The sequence below is a fragment of the Eulemur rufifrons genome, chromosome 29 (assembly GCF_041146395.1).
Source record: "Eulemur rufifrons isolate Redbay chromosome 29, OSU_ERuf_1, whole genome shotgun sequence".
Classification (NCBI taxonomy): Eukaryota; Metazoa; Chordata; class Mammalia; order Primates; family Lemuridae; genus Eulemur; species Eulemur rufifrons.
Genome location: NC_091011.1, coordinates 60,115,359 through 60,133,261, shown reverse-complemented (window position 1 = coordinate 60,133,261; position 17,903 = coordinate 60,115,359). Strand labels below are relative to the sequence as shown.

The 17,903-nt window shown below is 34.7% G+C and overlaps 1 protein-coding gene across 2 annotated transcripts in view; it reads left to right on the top strand.

Annotated features, from left to right (window-relative positions):
* RELN (reelin) overlaps nt 1-17,903 on the top strand; it is a 447,102-nt gene that overhangs the window by 266,286 nt on the left and 162,913 nt on the right. For both annotated transcript variants that reach the window (XM_069462478.1, XM_069462477.1), the window contains exons 11-12: nt 2,061-2,206; nt 15,611-15,762. In XM_069462478.1, the coding sequence (XP_069318579.1) occupies nt 2,061-2,206; nt 15,611-15,762 (298 nt within the window). The remainder of the gene's footprint in view (nt 1-2,060; nt 2,207-15,610; nt 15,763-17,903) is intronic.

The window sequence follows — 17,903 nt, the reverse complement described above, 5'->3', positions numbered from 1 at the left end:
TTTCACTACAGTAACCTTCTTGCTGTATATAGTCATGCATCGCTTGATGATGGGGATACAGCCTGAGAAATGGGTCGTTAGGTTATTTTGTTCTGCGAATGTCATAGAGTGTATTTACACGTACCTGAACAGTCCAGCCTCGTACACATCTAGGCGATATGCTATAGACTGTTGCTCCTGGGATACAAACCTACACGGCATGTCACTGTGCTGAATACCATAGGCAGTTGTAACACACTGGTAAGTATTTGTGTATCTAAATATCTAAACATAGAAAAGGTAAAAACATGGTATAAAAGATAAAATAACATATAGGGCACTTATGAATGGAGCTTCCCAGACTGGAAGTTGCTCTAAGTGAGTTCGTGAGTGTGAGGGCCTAGGACATTACTGTACACTACTGTAGATAGACTTTATAAACACTGTACACTTAGGCTATGCTCAATTTATTTAAAATGTTTTTCTTTATTCAAAAATAAATTAACTTTAGCTTACTGTAACTTTTTTACTTTATAAACTTTTTAATTTTTTTTAACTTTTTGACTCTTTGGTGCTGTCATTTAGCTTAAAACACAAATGGAGTATACAGCTGTACAAAAATTTTCTTTATATCCTTATCTATAAGGTATTTTCTATTTAAATTTTTTTTCTACCTTTTAAGCTTTTTTGTTAAAAGCTAAGACACCACACACATTAGCCTAGGCCTTCACAGGGCCAGGAGAGTCAATATCACTGTCTTCCACCTCCACACCTTGTCCTATTGGAAGGACTTCAGCAGCAGTAACAGGTGTGGGGCTGTCATCTCCTAAGATAACAGTGCCTTCTTCTGGAATACCTCCTGAAGAACCCACCTAAGGCTGTTGTACAGTTAACTATTTTTTGAAAAGTAGGAGTATACTCTAAAATAATGATAACTAGTATAGTATAGTAAGTACATAAACCAGTAACAGTCATTTATCATTATCAAGTATTATGTACTGTTCATAATTATATGGACTGTACTTCTATATGTCTGGCAGAGCAGTAGGTTTGCTTACAGCAGCATCACCACAAACATATGAGTAATGCGTTGTGCCTACTGTATGCAGGCACTGTGCCAAGACCTGGAATACAGCAAGGAACAAAAGGGACATGATCCTTGTCCTGCTAAACTCACAGTCACTGGGCTTAACTGATATTTCTTGTCCAATTGTTTTTCTTCATTTCTATTTTCTTTTAAGAGCATATAAAACTTAAAAGAATGTTTGATCTTTCATTTATTAGCACTTCTCTATATATGACTTATTACCCAAAATGTTAATGTAAACTTATAATTTTTAAAAGTAAATACTGTTTACTCAGTTCCAGAGTTTGAGCTTACCTTTGACTGTTCACTTTAAGTGAAAAACTATAGGTTAAAAAAAAATCCCAGAAATTATTTTTATTTCTTCTTTTTAAGTGTTCTTTTGGGGAATTACAAAGCTTGTAATTTCCCAGCTCTTCAGTGGGAATATCATGCAACTTCTTAGGTCTGGTCAGAAACTTTTACACAAAAGCTGACTGGAAATATATGATCATATCTGGGTTTACTTTGACCTTTTCTGTATTCCATGTTTTGATTAGCTGGCTATTCTACTCATATCCCATTTACAGACAAATTGTGAAAGACTTGAATGGCAAGTCAGAAATATATGGAATATTGAAAAGGTCAGTGTGATTTAGCCCATAACCACAGAATTCAAAATATGCGACAAGTCATTATCAGACTTAATTCTCACAACAAGGACTGTGGTAAAGATGGGAAATTATTCCAATTAAAATATTCTCATTTCGTACTGAAGGCTGAGATGGCAAAGCTCAAATGCCCTCTTGACTCCTTTTTTGTGATAACTTAATAAGTTAGAAAGAAATTGTAATTGAATTAAACAAGGTGGAAAAAGGAGGTAACAAGCTCTTTTGAGAGTCCACTGTAGAGAGAATAATATAATGACTTTTCTAAAAACTCTAATTATACATGAGTAAGACAGATACAGTCACAAAACCAATTCAACAGCCACCCCATGCTCTCTTTTTATCTACAGCATAGCTGTCAGTCAGATGGGAACTCCATTTATTTCCATGGAAATGAAGGCAGCGAGTTCAATTTTGCCACCACCCGGGACGTAGATCTTTCCACAGAAGATATTCAAGAGCAATGGTCAGAAGAATTTGAGAGCCAGCCTACAGGGTAAGTAATTGCTATCCCCCATGCTGTGTACAGCACTTACTTTTATTCCACTGGACGGGTTTTAAATAGCAAAAGCATCAACACTGATGATTCTTATCATAGACAAGCCAAAAGGGGTACACTTACCGTAAAGAATCTTTATTAACTAATCAACTATTTTTATACATATTAAAAATTTTCTGATTGCAAATACCTTTAAACTTCACTTGAATCACTTATATTTCAGCTTATTCAGCTTTTAGTGGCAGAGAGTTTTTTTTCAATGTTTATAGAATACAAAATCCTTCCACTACTACTATATTGAAATGTTCATTTGTCTTCCTGGGGTCTGAGATTTATGAATGCTGCTACCCGATCTTCATTGGAATGTGGTTTTGATCTATAAAAATTGTTTAGGGGATAAAATTTATCTTTGAGAGATTTATAAAGGAGGAATTTGAGACTGAGGTTGAAATAGAGGAGACCTGAGGCAGTGAGGCTGGTTTGGTGGTAGCATTTTCTTGCTGTGCTGTGTGCATTTTTCTGGGTCCTGGGTCCCCAAGATATCTCTTACTAATTGAGCAACACTTTCAGAAGTCCAAATTGCATAAAATGAATAGGTTCAGGGAATCAAAATCCATATGGTAGCGCGAGTTGGAGGCAAAGGTATGTTTTCTAACAGTATGATAAGGATGAATGAAATTAACATAAAATGTAATTTCAGAATTAATATGAAAGAGCAATAATTTAACTGTTAACTGTGAGAAACTTTTCCAGATTATAACATTGAAAGTATAGTCATGTCACTCTGATCTCAACAGATTAAATACAAACTGATTAAATTTGTAAGTGCCAGAGTGTCAGGAAGGCCAGTATTGCTCATTTGGGCTCCTGCTTCCTGTGCAGTGCCCAAGAACCTCCCTCAGACCCAATGACAGGGAAATCTGACCAGCAGCCTGAGCCACCACTGCTGCCATGACCTTTGGCTGCCACACTGGGATCTCTCACTGTTGAATGCTGGATTTCTACTGTGCCAGACCCAGCCCTGCTCCTCCTTGCTCAAGGAAGTTGCTCAGGTCTGCCAGGGTGAGCCTCTGGAGGAGGCTGACGCTGAGTGCCTCCATCCCCCCAGCGCCTGCCATTGCCCTCTCCAGGCCCAGCACCAATGCTCAGACCCTTCATCCACATGGCCCTTCTCTTCTGAGGCTCCTGTCACTCTCGAGGCTCCATGTCCAGTGCAGCTCTAGTGTCTCCTTGAGTGACCAGCAACCACTGTTACTCTTTTTAGACTCTAGAATCTCCCCAAGTCTCAGGCTGTTCTCCTTTGTAAACTTGGGACCCCATGAGGGCTCATGCCACTCACAGATCAAAGAGCTTTGATGGACTCCAGACCTTTGACAATGCACAGAAGGCTTTTAACCTACCTTCTGGAGATAAGGATCCATCACCAGCATGTCAATTCTTTCTTCCTAACCCCTGAAACAAAGGCCAGTCCACCTCCCTTTCCTGGTTATGGATCTTGACCACCTGTGAGGGGATCCAAAATGTTGAGGCACAAGAGACCCATTTACCGTCCTCCTTCATCTCTCCAAGCTAACACCGTCCCTGTATCAGTGATGTGTCATCCTCGTCAGGGAGTCCCATGTGGCCTCGGCACTCAGATGATTCCCCAGTGCCACCGTCCCCCAGACCACTAAAGCAGGGCTAAAAAGACAAATTTCGTCTCCAGGAGTACCATTCTGATACTCATATAAATCCCAATATCTCTCTCCCTCCATCCCTCAGTAAAACTTGACATTTTAAATGTCACTTACTCTTACTATTTTGGAGAAAGATAAAATTTACTTTTACCCTTGACCTTCATACCCAGATATTCCCTCTCCCAGATTGCCCACCTCTTTTTTGTTTGTTGTCTATAAAAGCACACAGAAACGCTTTCATAGAAGGACGAATAGTCCAGTCCGTCCAGCTCTGTTAGTAACATTTGTGGAGACTTGGCAGAAAAACATGGAAAACCCCTCCATGAATTAACCTTAGAAAGGAATTGACTTGATATTTAGAAGAAACCAAACATATTTTAGAAAATTAATGTGCTAGTCCAGATTCATAGCTGCCAAAAAATATATATTCCCATTAACAGATCAGGCATTCTTTTTCAACAGAGCACTAACAATATAAAAGAACTTTTGGCTCTAATCAAATCAGTCATCCCCCAAAACAAAAAAAGAACTAAAAGCATTCATGCCTGAAAAAAAGAGCTGCAGTCAATACAGACACCGAGGAACATCAGAGGAAATTCCAGTCCCTGAATGACTCAGGTGGCTTTAATTATGCTGTCTGGACATTTCTCAGGACGGAAGATTTACCAGGATCCGGTCACAGTTAAGAAACTGGTACTTTCAGGCCATGGCACTGTCAGCAGGTTTCTGTTCCAATAACATATATTAATGATAATGTGCTTGACAAAAGCACCTGTGCCACTCAAATTGTTCTGCAATTAACTCTTCTAAATTCTAAAAATAGCATAATTATTCTAGCAGCCACATCTCAGGTTTATTTGTGACTCTTGCCCCAGGATGCCAGGCCACACCACCAGCATTATTAATACTTCACTCACACTGTCGTCTGGCGGCCCAGTTATGAAGGTGCCGTTATTTTATCAAGATATTTGAGGATAATGAGAAGCTTAGTATTTTCTGTGTTTTGGATGATGATAAAAATGCTGGTTTAGTCCATATTGTTTGGCAGGGGGGTGAGGGGGTCTTCCCCATTCCCACGTAGTCCCAAATGTTTCTTTATTGATCTAGGAAAGAATGCTGATATAACAATGTTTAATCATAGGTTGAGGAAAAAAAATTCTGTCACCAAATCAAATCAATGTGCAGCATTTTTACCTGGGGTAAGAGCTGACAGAGAAAAGCAGATTAAGAAGTTGGTAGTGAAATTCTTGATGAGTTCTGTTTTCTCTGCCCAGTTTATTGAATATTTGTCTCATTTTTCTCTTCAACCACCACTGCCCATGCAAACAATTTGTCATTATAAGCTCATCTGCTAAAATAAGCAGAAAACATAGATGGCAAACTCTCACTCTGTTCAAGAGTGACCAGTTGAATTCATTGAATTCTGCAGCTTTGAATTCACTTTATTCACAGTAAAGTTTCAAATGACACTTTAAATTTAAAAAATTAAATTATTAATATGGATATAATATTTTCATCCTCTTTAACTATATTTTCCTCCCATAAGAATTATGAGAGAGAAAAAAAATATGCCATTCTCTCTAATATTTTTTCAAAATACTTAATAGGAATGGCGAGAAAGAAAAGAAAGCCACTAAACCATTATGGCTTTGTTTTTTTAGAAACCATTTTCCCAATTATCCATATTTTCCTGCCATTTGAATCAAAGTATTTGATCTTAGATCACAAAGATGTAAGAGCTGTTTGCCTTTCACATCACTAAGCTGTTCCACATCCAAAGTTGATAAGTTTATTTTTCTAAGTGGTATTTTAAAGGTTTTTTATTTTACTAAAGAAAACACATCTGTTATTTCAGCAAGGGAGAAACTTTAATAGATACACTGATAATTTATGTAAGTCTTTCTGAACTTTGGCTTAACCTTACAAACACATCATTTAATTAGCAACTACCATGTCTCACTTAGCTGAGACTGTCTTTAAGTGGGAAGGGGCTTTGTATAACAGCACATTGCTATAATATGGAATGTGTATACTTGCTTTTCATCCCAAATGCAAACCTTGCATGTTTTTACTATTCAGGTGCCTTTTTAAAAATCTGTTTTATTGCTGTTACCAAAATATTCATGCTAAAGAGCAACTCCACAAATGTGATTAATATTAAAAGATTGAATCAAGACTGCATGCTCCAATCTTCCTTGCTTTCCCCAAATCCTTGGAAATGACAGAAAATGAGCAAAGAAATCTATATTGACACCATAAAATAAGAAAGTGTCCCTTAGTTGAGCCATAAATTATGAAGGATTGCACAGAGAGAGAGAGAGAGGGAGAACGCAAAATGCATGTGGAATAAGATATAATAAAAGATGTCTCAGTATTGCCCCAGGTCATGGATGCTGGACGCAGGACTCAGGATGAGGCTGTAGGCTACTGCTAGAGGGACTGCTAAGTAGGTGAGCCCCTCACTACCCTTATCCCCAAGCAGAGGCTTCTGCCCCAGGAGCAAACAGTGAATGTGGACACTGGGATGAAGAAGCAAGTCAATGTGCCCCATGCTAGTCCTCACCCAAGGGCACATCTGCCCCCAGTCAGTGGGCATTTTTACACTGAAACTAAGAGAGAATAGCAGATACAGTTTTCAGCAAATGGTCTGGAATCACCAAATCTGAGAAAAATCAATTCCAACTTTAAAAAAAAAAAATCAAACTAAAGAACTAAGAGCTGAGTAAATGAAAGTAACAGAATAAACAAATAGAGATTGTACAAGAAGTATAATTAGTATCCTCAGGGGGATATGAGAGTATACTGCATTTGTGAAATTAGAACAGATTTTGTGAGGAAAAAACAATTAGAGATGTGAGAAATGAAAATATATGGTTGGTGAAAAAATTTAATTGATTTTTTTTTCTTGGATTTCGGTATAGACAAAGCTGAAGAACAAATGTGTAAGCTAGAAATTTGGGTCTTAAGATCTTGTATCATTAGATATAAGAAAAAGAGATGTTAAGTATGGGGAGAAAATTGGTACTTCTAACCTTAGAAATAATAAGAATTTCAGAAGAATTCAGAATATGTGGAATGAAATAATCAAATAAAAAATTGGAAAAAGTCCCCAAGATTTAAGAAGGAGAAGAAGATGACAACAACAAGCTAGTTGCTATGAGTGAAAATGTTAGCAAGATGAATGGAAAAATACCCACTCTAGACAGTCAGGGAGAAATTTCAGAACACCAATAAACGAAGAAATTCTAAAAGCTTCTACATGAGATTGATTGTACTATCCTTGGTAGCATTAAGCTAACTTTTTTAAAAAAAGGAAACAGTTATCTTAAAGTTCTGCAAGAAAATGATATGGAGTGTAAAATTCTTTTTCCAGCCATGTATCATCAAATATTGGGAAAAAATAAAAAACGTTTTCAGACACACAGGATTTAGAAAGTTTACTACCCCTGAACCCTCTCTGAAAAAAATCCTATAAGATATTAATATATTCCTAGAAATTAATCCCAAAGGAAGATGAGATAATCACCAAAGAGTAGTGTACAAGTAAAAAATTACAACTTGTAGTTCAGTCTAAATAAGTATTGATTATTTTAAAATCTTAATAAAAATTTGAAGTTAAAATCCAGAAGACCTCAACATGACAAGTATAGAGGTGGTTGACAAGAAGAGAAGCAGAATAAGAAAGTAAAATACTTTCAGAGTTCTTAACCTGCTTAGGATGAGCATATAGATATTGGTTAAATCTTAATGTGTATAGAAAACTCTAAGTACGAATATAAACGTGTGTGTTAAAAAATTAGATAAGCCTGATAGAGGCTATGTAACTTCTAAAGTATTAGGTTAACACAGAACGAAGACATAATCAATCCAGCAAATGTCAGGAAAATTTAAAAGTAAACAATAGAAAACAGGGTAAAGAGAAAATAGAAGACAGTTTGTCAGGGGCCAATCTAAACATATCAGTAACATGATATGTTTGAGTGAGTTATTTGAATGAGTTATATTTACTTGTGAAATGAGATTCGCACAATAAGTTTTTAAAAATTGGCTATATATTTGCCCTTTATAAGAGACTCAACCTAGAATAACACAAGAAATTGAAGGTCAAAGAGGAACTAATAGGCCAGGCAAATACAACAGAAGAATCAAGGAGACATATAAAAATAAGATAAAATAGAATTTATGCTTAAGCATTAAAAGAGCCAAAAGAGATGTTTCATGCATCAGTATATGTAGAGCACTTTGCATGTTGCATGGTGTATAATAAGCAATTAAATAAGTTAAAAATTAGTTGTTATTCCAACCATAATTACTATTTGTAATGTGATATGTCCAAAGTGGTGCTCAAAGGAAAATTATGCTAATATTAATTAATGAGATAGAAAAGAAACACAAAGTTAAATAGGCCAATGAAACCTAAATTGTTCTCTAAACAAACAAGTAAAATATGTCATCAAGAAAAAAACATTAGTTAAAATGATAATCGGATATGTTTAAAAACCATGCAAGTGCTAAAATGGATCAGACTAAAGTCATTGCAAGCTGTTAAAAGATATATATTACTTCTTCCTTGTTCTGATTTTCTTTTTTTAATTTCTGATTTTCTTTTGACCTAGGTTCTAATATTGCTTTCTTTTTGAGCTAATTGTTTTTATGCTTTTAAAATAAAAACAATAATTTTTCAAATGACAAAAAAAAAAAAATCTCTATATGCTAAAGTTGTTCTGGAACTCCTTCATAGAAATTCTAAACGTTTCTTGAATTTATAGCACATTCACACACAGTCTTTGCTCTTGGCACTGCCATTCTTGAGTTGGTTAATAGGCTCCCCATACCCAAATCAGCTTCCATGTGAGCATCCAGAGTTCAGCAACTGGCTCCCTATCCTTATTCCAGGGAATGAGTACCAATGAGTCTTACATATAACCAATGAAAACCAAACTTATATATAAAACAACAAGAACAATCTCCTTTATAGACCCTTTAATGTAAGTTGATACTTTGATTAAAAATAGGCTTTAAAATTATTTAAAACTGTTCAGAACAGTTTACGCATCTTCTTGTTATTTTTCAAAAAGTATTCCCTCTGTTCTATCCCCAAAGAATTGTTACTTCTGATTTTAGAATACTTTTCACAAAATGCTTCTAAGGCCATAGAGGGATTTCATTCATTTAAGCTTTATAATTCAGGGTAAGTGAATTGAAGGTAGATTGGGAGTCTGAGTTAACATTATATTAAATGGAGTTTTTTTAAACAGACTTTTATTAAAGAAAAACTCACTTGACCATTTAAATAACATAAATAATAAATTTAGGAGCCCAGATAGATGATAGCCAAAATCTTAAACAGTGCATTAAGGCCCGTGGTTACATGAAGCACAGTTTTCTTTCAGCTAAATTTCTCCTTGTTTGAGGATTGTTTAAGCAATAACACTTTGTATACTGTACTGCAACTTCATCTAAGCTTGTTGCTTAATTAATTCTAGTATAAAAATACTCATTGTAATTTAGAAATTCATTCAAATTGCCACTTTGACTTACTGTAAAATAAAAACAGCACTACATTTTATAGGGGGAGAAAAGGAAACTAACATCTATTGAGGCTCTGTAATGTCCCAGGCAATACATTATTTTCTTTAAACAATCTCCTGTCTAGGTTATATTATTGTCTTATCAATGAGAAAGTTGTGTGCCTTTTAACCATTCTGAAGCCAGTATCTTTTTATTAGTGTTATTCCAACAAGAGTGTGAATAAACATGATGCAAGTAATGAAAACCTAAAACAAAACTGAATCTGAGTGAAATACTGGGGAACCAATTGAACAGAAGAATCTTTCAAACGCAGTGCATGCAGGGAAGCCTCGAGTCGTGCTCATCCCTTACTGTCACCTTAAGCTGTCATGCTTAGAGGGAAGCATGAAGCAATGAAGGTGGAGAAGCCTTCTGTCAAAATACACACCTTGCTAGACTTCAGAGTACTCGTAGTGGAGATAAACCTCATGAATATAAATGAATGTGGAAGGGTCTTTACATATGTCACATCCCTTATTAAATATCAGAGAATACATCCCAAATAGAGACCTTATAAATATAATGTACTTTTTCAACCTCAGAGAATTCATATGAGATTTAAAAAAAAAAACCTTATGAATTTGGTAAATATAAGATTTTATAACCAAGCTTTATTCTATATCTTAAGTCATACCTAAAGTTGCCAACTTTAGGTGGTTTAAAATCTTCTGGAGAATATAATAAAAAGAACTTCATAGATAATATGATAATATGAAGCATCCCATTACCTTTAATGCCTGTTATGCCAATATTAGTAGGGAAAATCTGATTAAAATAGTAGACCTCTGTTTCCTATGTTCATATTTTTAATGTTTTCATCAACCTATAATGAGATAATTTAAATTTCCATTCTGAATTGGAATACACATAAGCTGAATGCCTTTTTTTTTCTGGAAATTATTTGCTTATTGCAATGCAAATGTATAAAGTAAAAGTCAAAAGTCACCCCGTGCTAATTCTCATTCCCCACTGTTAAAACGTTGGCATATATCCTGGCCATAAATCCCATAAAAATTTAGAAATTTTTATGACAATACAAAAAACCCCCTAGAATCACACTTCACACATTATACTTCAACTTGATTTTTTTAACTTCATAACATATTATGAACATCATTTTTGTTCGTATAGGTCTTCATTATTTCAAAAAGACACTGCATCAGTGTGACTGATCCCTTGTTTATAGACAAAAAATATCACAAGAAACATTCCTGTGTATTTGTTAAAGTATTTCTGAAAGATAAATTCCTCAAAGAAAAAAGGAAAATTAGAGAGTCAGATATGTATGTTTACATATACACATTTATGTATATATGTAATTTCAGTTTTGATAGTTACTGCCAAATTGCCCTTCAAAGAATTTATGTCCTTCTTAAAAGTATTGCAGTTTGAGCTGATCAAAACATAATTAATCTTATTCATAAAGCATTCCAGAACAGCTAATAGTGAAGACTGTCAGCTTTCCAGCTAAGAAACTTCTTTAAATTATTTTTGGTTACAAAAATATTGCTCCTTTTATGACAAAAGAATTCTTATTTAAATAATATCAATTAAATATTATTGTGACCCTGCTATCTCTAAGGAACAAGGTTGCCCAAAGGCATTTTATTGATTAGATAACTTTTCTGTGCTCCAACTTCACTGTACTCTATTTCTAATAAATAATAAATACCACTGTATTTATAATAAATAAGATAGGGGCTTTTCTATTTTAGAATTAGTCATAAAAGAATAAATATAAATTGCTGTGTTGTAGAGAGCCCTCTCCCTTAGGCAGACATTCCTTCAAATGCAGTTCACAGAGAACTGCATTTTCTTGGGGAGAGCATAATTTATACCACAGGGAGGTAACACTCCTTTTGAGGGGAATTGCCATGCCATCCAGATAATTGCTAAAACTATAGAGCTCCTCAGATAAGCACTATTGGTCTCAAAGATTTGGTTATGTTATAATTTCACTGCCTCTAGCTATTACATTGGGAGAGAGTCAAGTACTGTCATTTTTGTAACTTGAATGACCACAACTTTGTAACCTTAAAGATGGAGACTCTGATGTCTGAGAAGCCCCTCTCTGAAGCCCCTCAGTAGTTGATGGAGCTCCGAGATCTCCTTAAGGAAACTTTGCCTCCAATCACATTTGAGCCAGTGTGGACAAATTTACAAAAGAACGTACTTGTTCTGTAACAGGCTACTACTGAATTTTTAATAAATGCAAGGTAATTTACTCAAAGCAATGACACTTTCACAAAAGGCAAATTTTATAAAAATTAAGAAAAGTTGATTTCTTTTGCTTCTTTCTCTTCAAAGTAGACTAAACTTTTCATTTCAATTGATTATAAATATTTGGGTTTCTAAAGAAAATTTCACTTTTGTCATCTTCCAACAGTTAGACTGGGAGAAATAAAGACTAATTGAGAGTAAAATGAGATATGTTGGGCTTTAAAGATTAAAAATAAATATAAAGTCTGAATCTTATCTCACATAGCTTTGTGCATGGTAGAGATCATGAAAATAATTTAGATTATCTGGAAAAGTTATTCATTTATAACAAATAAGAGAAAATGTCTGTTAATCTCATTTCTCACTTGAATAGGAGGTTCTTCTAGTCCATGACAATTCTATCTTTTTCAATTTAATTTTTCACTTTAAAAATGCTCTAGAGCAGATAGATGTCTAAAAGGAGTCATCATCTGCATCATTTATAACCTTAACTTGCTTTGTGGATCAGTAGGCTGAGTGGTTTAATTGGGATAAATGGAGCAAGTAAAAGACCAATGAACCAGTGTGAAATTTTCATGTATGTGTCAAGAGAGGCTCCTGGTTAATTTATGAATGATCCAATACTATTAGGAACTGTTTCAAAAAATTACTCCTTGTGCTCCTTGAATGATTGATATAACCTGTTAAAATACAAAAAAATAAAAGAAGTATGTCCTAAGACTTTGTCCCCAAATCTATTATACACTGGGATGATTCAAGGTAATCGTCCTGGCATAGTAGTACCCTCTTTAGAATTGTAACTACCAAAATAACAACAAACCGAGAAACAGAAGATCTCATTTTTTAAAAAGCCAAATAGGCAGTTGGCCTTAGGCAAGCCGCTCACTTCTGTGTGTCCCATTTCTTCCACATGTAGGCAAGTTAGTTGTGTGAGTAACAAAGGCCAAATTAGACATGACCAGAAATAAATACTAAAGAGAAATAAGAGTTTTAAATATTAAATATTTAAAATTGTAAATATTAAGCACAAATTTAAAATTTTAAACTTCTCTCATAAACCTTACAAATTATAAAGTTACAGATATATTATTATATATAGTACATCTTTTAATAATTCACATATCACCTTCAATATCTGTTGTCAAATGTGTGATATTGTAGTTGTATACTATTTGGTGTTTCTAAAAATTATTTCCCTGAATAATCTTTGCTTTAAAAGTACAATAAAGTAGTCAACTATAGTTAATAAACTTTGTAGGAAGAATAAACATAGCATTTTTTAAAACTAGAATGTTAAACATTTTACCTAAAATAACTGTAATTTTATTTACATATATTAATCATCCAGCCAAGTTTGGCTGCTTAATGAAATTTAATGAAATTAGTGTCCATCTATTGGGAATTGAACCTATGGCTTAAATACATCGTTTAGAGACACTTTTCAATATCTTATAAGCTTTGGATGGGGAAATTATGGCTAATGATCATTATATCTATTTTCTTGGGAGGCGACATATCTCCATTCCTTAGGAGAACTGTTCATATTCATTTGGCAACTAACAATTGTTTATCTTTTATTTATAAAATTGCTTCTTTTATAATAAAGTCACCAAGGATACAAAGTATATAATTTGAATGCTTAAAGACAAGTGGAAAAGTTATTAACCAGCCTATGTTTAACAATTGATCGCTTAATATTAAAAAAATTTGGATCCTACTTGAAGAGTTCGATCAGGAAAGATGACTTAGTCCTTTAATTTGTTATGTTAACACCCCTGATGACATAATTATATGAGAGACCGAAATGAACTAATTAGTTTATCTCTTTTAGTTCCCTATCATCATTGTTAATAGTACCAGCCCACCCAGCTGAAAATTTGAAGCTGTGACAAGTCTGTCAGAATTCATACAATCCTTTCCCCTCTGTAAACCCATAGAAATGTTGAATAAAGTATGATAATTTTCTTTAAGACATAGCCCTAGGATAGGGGAGGAAATAAGCAGATGCCAGAAGCAAAAGTAAACTGAAAACCTGGATTGTAAGCCCTTTAGCTAAAACTTAGATAGCTCAGGGTATACCAGATTTATGTATAATCTAAGGCTGAAGATTAAGGTTAAAAATACCCACGTAGGATTCTTGGCAGATGGCAGCTAGAACTGATATTCTTGCATAAATTTGGGACCCTGAAGAGCTTCTTCTCCATAAAGAAGTAATTAGGATAACAACTCCTCTCATTGATTCAAGGGGAATACTATCTCCCAGGAGAATGGAAACTCCAAACAAATGTACAATTCACATTTGTTCCACCTGAGTGGGAAAATTCTAAACTAAGAAATTAGTATAAAAATGAATTCAGGACCAGAGAAACTCCAAGGTGCTCACAAACACAAATGCAAAACCCCTCTGTAAAAATATTTCTTCTATTCAAAGTGTGTGGAGTTCATACTGGAAATAAGTCCATTGAAGATGAGCTCAAAACAGGAATTATGATCTATGTGATTTTATGATTCACTAAAAAGGACAGTCAGCAAATATGACAAACAGAAATATAAGTGCATTCCAACTGAGATAAAAGAGAAACATGAGAGGGAGATGAAATAAACATGATTTAATGATTTAAAAGATAGTTGTAAAGGACTCTAAATCATTTTGAAAGAGGATACTATGAGAAAACACAGCACATGTTTAAAAGCACCAAAGAGAACTTTCAAAAATGAAAAATACAGTCATGTAAATGAAATATTTACTGTAAAGGTAAAAAATTTAGAAAAAGCTGAAGAGAGAATTAGTATAGTGAACTAAAGATAGATCTGAGGAAGAGTTTGAGGTTACACTGAGCTATGTTTGTGCCACTGTACTCTAGCCTGGGTGATAGAGCAAGACCATGTCTAAGAAAAGGAAGAAAGGAAGAAAAGAAAGAAAGAAAGAAAGAAAAAGAACGAAAGAAAGAAAGAAAGAGGAAAGAAAGGAGAAAAGAAGAGAAGAGAAGTATCACTCTGAGTGTCTATTGTATAGAATCTGAACCCTCTTTCCGAACTCTCCATGGATTGGTCCCACTTTACTATTCAAATGTATTTTTTTACTCTTCCCCAACACACACCTTCCACTGAGGTCTGTTGATATCTGCACTGTTAATAAATAGTTACATGGTCGTTCCAATTTCTCAGCCTATACGCATGTGAATTCATCAACCCCAAATATAGTATATGACTGTAGTAAGAGGCTCTGGAGTCAGGCAGCATAGATTTGAATACTGTCTCCATCCTTTACTAGCTGTTCCTAACTTCTCTGAATCTCAATTTCTTCATCTGAAATTGGGATAGTAATAGTGACTATGTCATAGAGTTACTGCGAGAATTAAATGAGTTTAATGTGTAAAGGGCCTAGAAAAGGATCTGGCTGGCACACAGCACTCAGTGAAAGCTAGCTATTTTTATTCTTTTTTATATATCCAAATACCTCTTTGACAAGACCCAGTTTAAATCCCATCTCCTTTTTGAAAACTTGCTAGACTTTTGCGAGCTCTTATGGCTTTTCTTTCTATAATTATTTTTAATATGTAAAATACCATATAAGTATTTATATCATGATAATGTCTTTTTAGTTCTCTGTTTCCTTAGTTTGAATTTGATTTCCCAACACAACTGTAAGTACTTTAAAACTAAAGACTATCTCAGTCTGGAGCACGGCTGTGATCAGAAGTACATGCACTATACATAATACTGATTAAGTTTGTCCTTGTACAGGAAAAGTGTAACTGTGAATGGAATGTATTTAAAGTTTATTCATTACCTAAAATCTGTAGTACCGCATCTTTCTATCAGATTTATTCATTACTAAGTAAATGTTCCTCATTAAAAACAAAATGTTATACTTTATAAAGCTTTGACTTAATATTCTAATTCTTATTAATGATTCTCATTTTTTTTTAAGATGGGACATCTTGGGAGCTGTCATTGGTACGGAATGTGGAACAGTAGAATCAGGTTTATCAATGGTCTTCCTCAAAGATGGAGAGAGGAAATTATGCACTCCATACATGGACACCACCGGTTACGGGAACCTGAGGTTTTACTTTGTTATGGGTAGGTACATTTTGAACAAACTTTGTTGACCCTGGAGCAGATCCTAGGCCAACACCTATTCCTGAGGAAGTAAGATTGTTTGTTGACTACCATATAAAATGAAAATTCATGAAATATAAGCTGTGCAGACAGCAAAAGCCTGTGGTGCTCACCTCTGCTTTAGAACAGCCCTGGCAGAACCATCCTATAGAGAGCTGGTCTTGGGCCATGACAAGGCCTGAAGATATAAAGCCCTAATACCTCCCTCCCACCTATCCCCCCATGGTTACCACTGAAAAGACAGTGGGAGAGAAACTAAAAACAAAGCAACTCCTTTGTCCACAGTCTCTGGTTTCCCCAAAACACAGTCATTGAGATGAATCATTTGTTTTCACTGGTATCTCATCATTGCATAACAGTTGTTGTAGGAAGCTGAGAAAGAAACAGGTTAATACTTTTCAGAGTACTCTCTGTTTTCTAATGTTTGCAAACACATTAAGAAACAAGTATTCATAAGAGGTATTTTTCTTCTAATTATTGTAGAGGAAATACATAAAGTTGGAAAAATACCCCAAAAGGAATTAGGGAATTGAAATTTATCCTTTTAGTCAAGAGCCACTATTACATAGTCTTTCACTGACGTCATTCCAGAAATGTGAGTAGGTGTCACATGCCTTCTTTGTTGAGTTACTGGAAGAGCACAGGCAACATCTGGAAGTAAAACAGGAAATAAACATTGTTTACCTTTGAACTTACTAGCAAAGATGTCAGTTCATCAGGACAAACAGATCTCCCCGCTCTAGGCATCAGCACTGGTTATTTATTTCTCTCATGTTCCTCACTTCACCTCTCTGATAATACACAGCTCAGGGTTGCATGGTAAACCTGACTGTATCAGGCTCTCAAACATATTACCTGTGTGATGCTAACTCACTTTCCATAAGGATCTGTTTGATAACAGAGAAATTGTGGATATAAAATAAAACAAATTAATCTCATACTTAAGGGTATCCTCACCTTGACTCTGAAATGGTTTGCATATTTAAGGCCCAGAGCTCATTTCCTTTAAATAATTAGAATTCAAACTAGCTCTCATTTTAATAAAAGTGATTCCTGGAAAACCTTAAGTCAAAGAAAATTTGCAATAAACATTTAGCATACCAGTCAGTCTAATTGAAGTTTTTTCCTTTTTTACCATTTTTTTATATAATGTATTTGGATTTTTTTTATTTTTTTCTCAGTAAATCAACCATGCTCAGTGCATTTATATGAGATTAAGTCATCATTACATAAGTTCCTTTATGGAATTGTATTTATATAGAGATTAAGTCATCTTTAATTCTTTCTCAAAGATTACTAATTAATGAAGAATTGACTATGATGGAAAAATTAATTTGAATTAGCCCAAACAAGTACATTGTCCAAATAAAAGCATCTTTATTCAGTTTTGAAAAGTAAGGAATGCCTATTGAATATAGAACCCTGAGCTAGGATATATGAAGAACACAGCTGGGGAGAATAATGGCACCTCAACACAGAGTTGTTGGCCAAATGAGTTAATACATGCAAAGCACTCAAAAAAGTGCAAAATAAATATTTAGACTCAATATATCTCTGTTGTTATGGATATAAAAATTACTTAGAGTCCCTGCCCACAAGTAACATCTAACTATAAAAGAGAATGCAGTATGCCGTAATGGAAGGAAAATGCTGTCAAAGTGTGGAGGAAGCTGAGGGCAATTGCAGTGGAGGGACTAGGGTAAAGCTTCATGAAGGAGATGGCATTTGAACTTGGCCCTGAAAGATGGGCAGGACTTACATTTAAGGGAAGTAGAGAATTCCAAGCTAAGCTATTTTGAAAAACACAAGAATAAAGGTATGTGATATGTTTAAAGCTGAATGATTTTCCCTATAGATGAATGGAAGCGGATAAGATGAAACTAGAAAAGCAAATTAGAGCCAGAGTAGTGATTTTCTTTAGTTTCCTAATAAGGAGTTTGGATTTTACAAGAGGTGCTAGATCATCATTGTTTTTTTTTTTTTTTTTTTTTTTTTTGAGACAGAGTCTCACTCTGTTGCCCAGGCTAGAGTGAGTGCCGTGGCGTCAGCCTAGCTCACAGCAACCTCAAACTCCTGAGTTCAAGCGATCCTCCTGTCTCAGC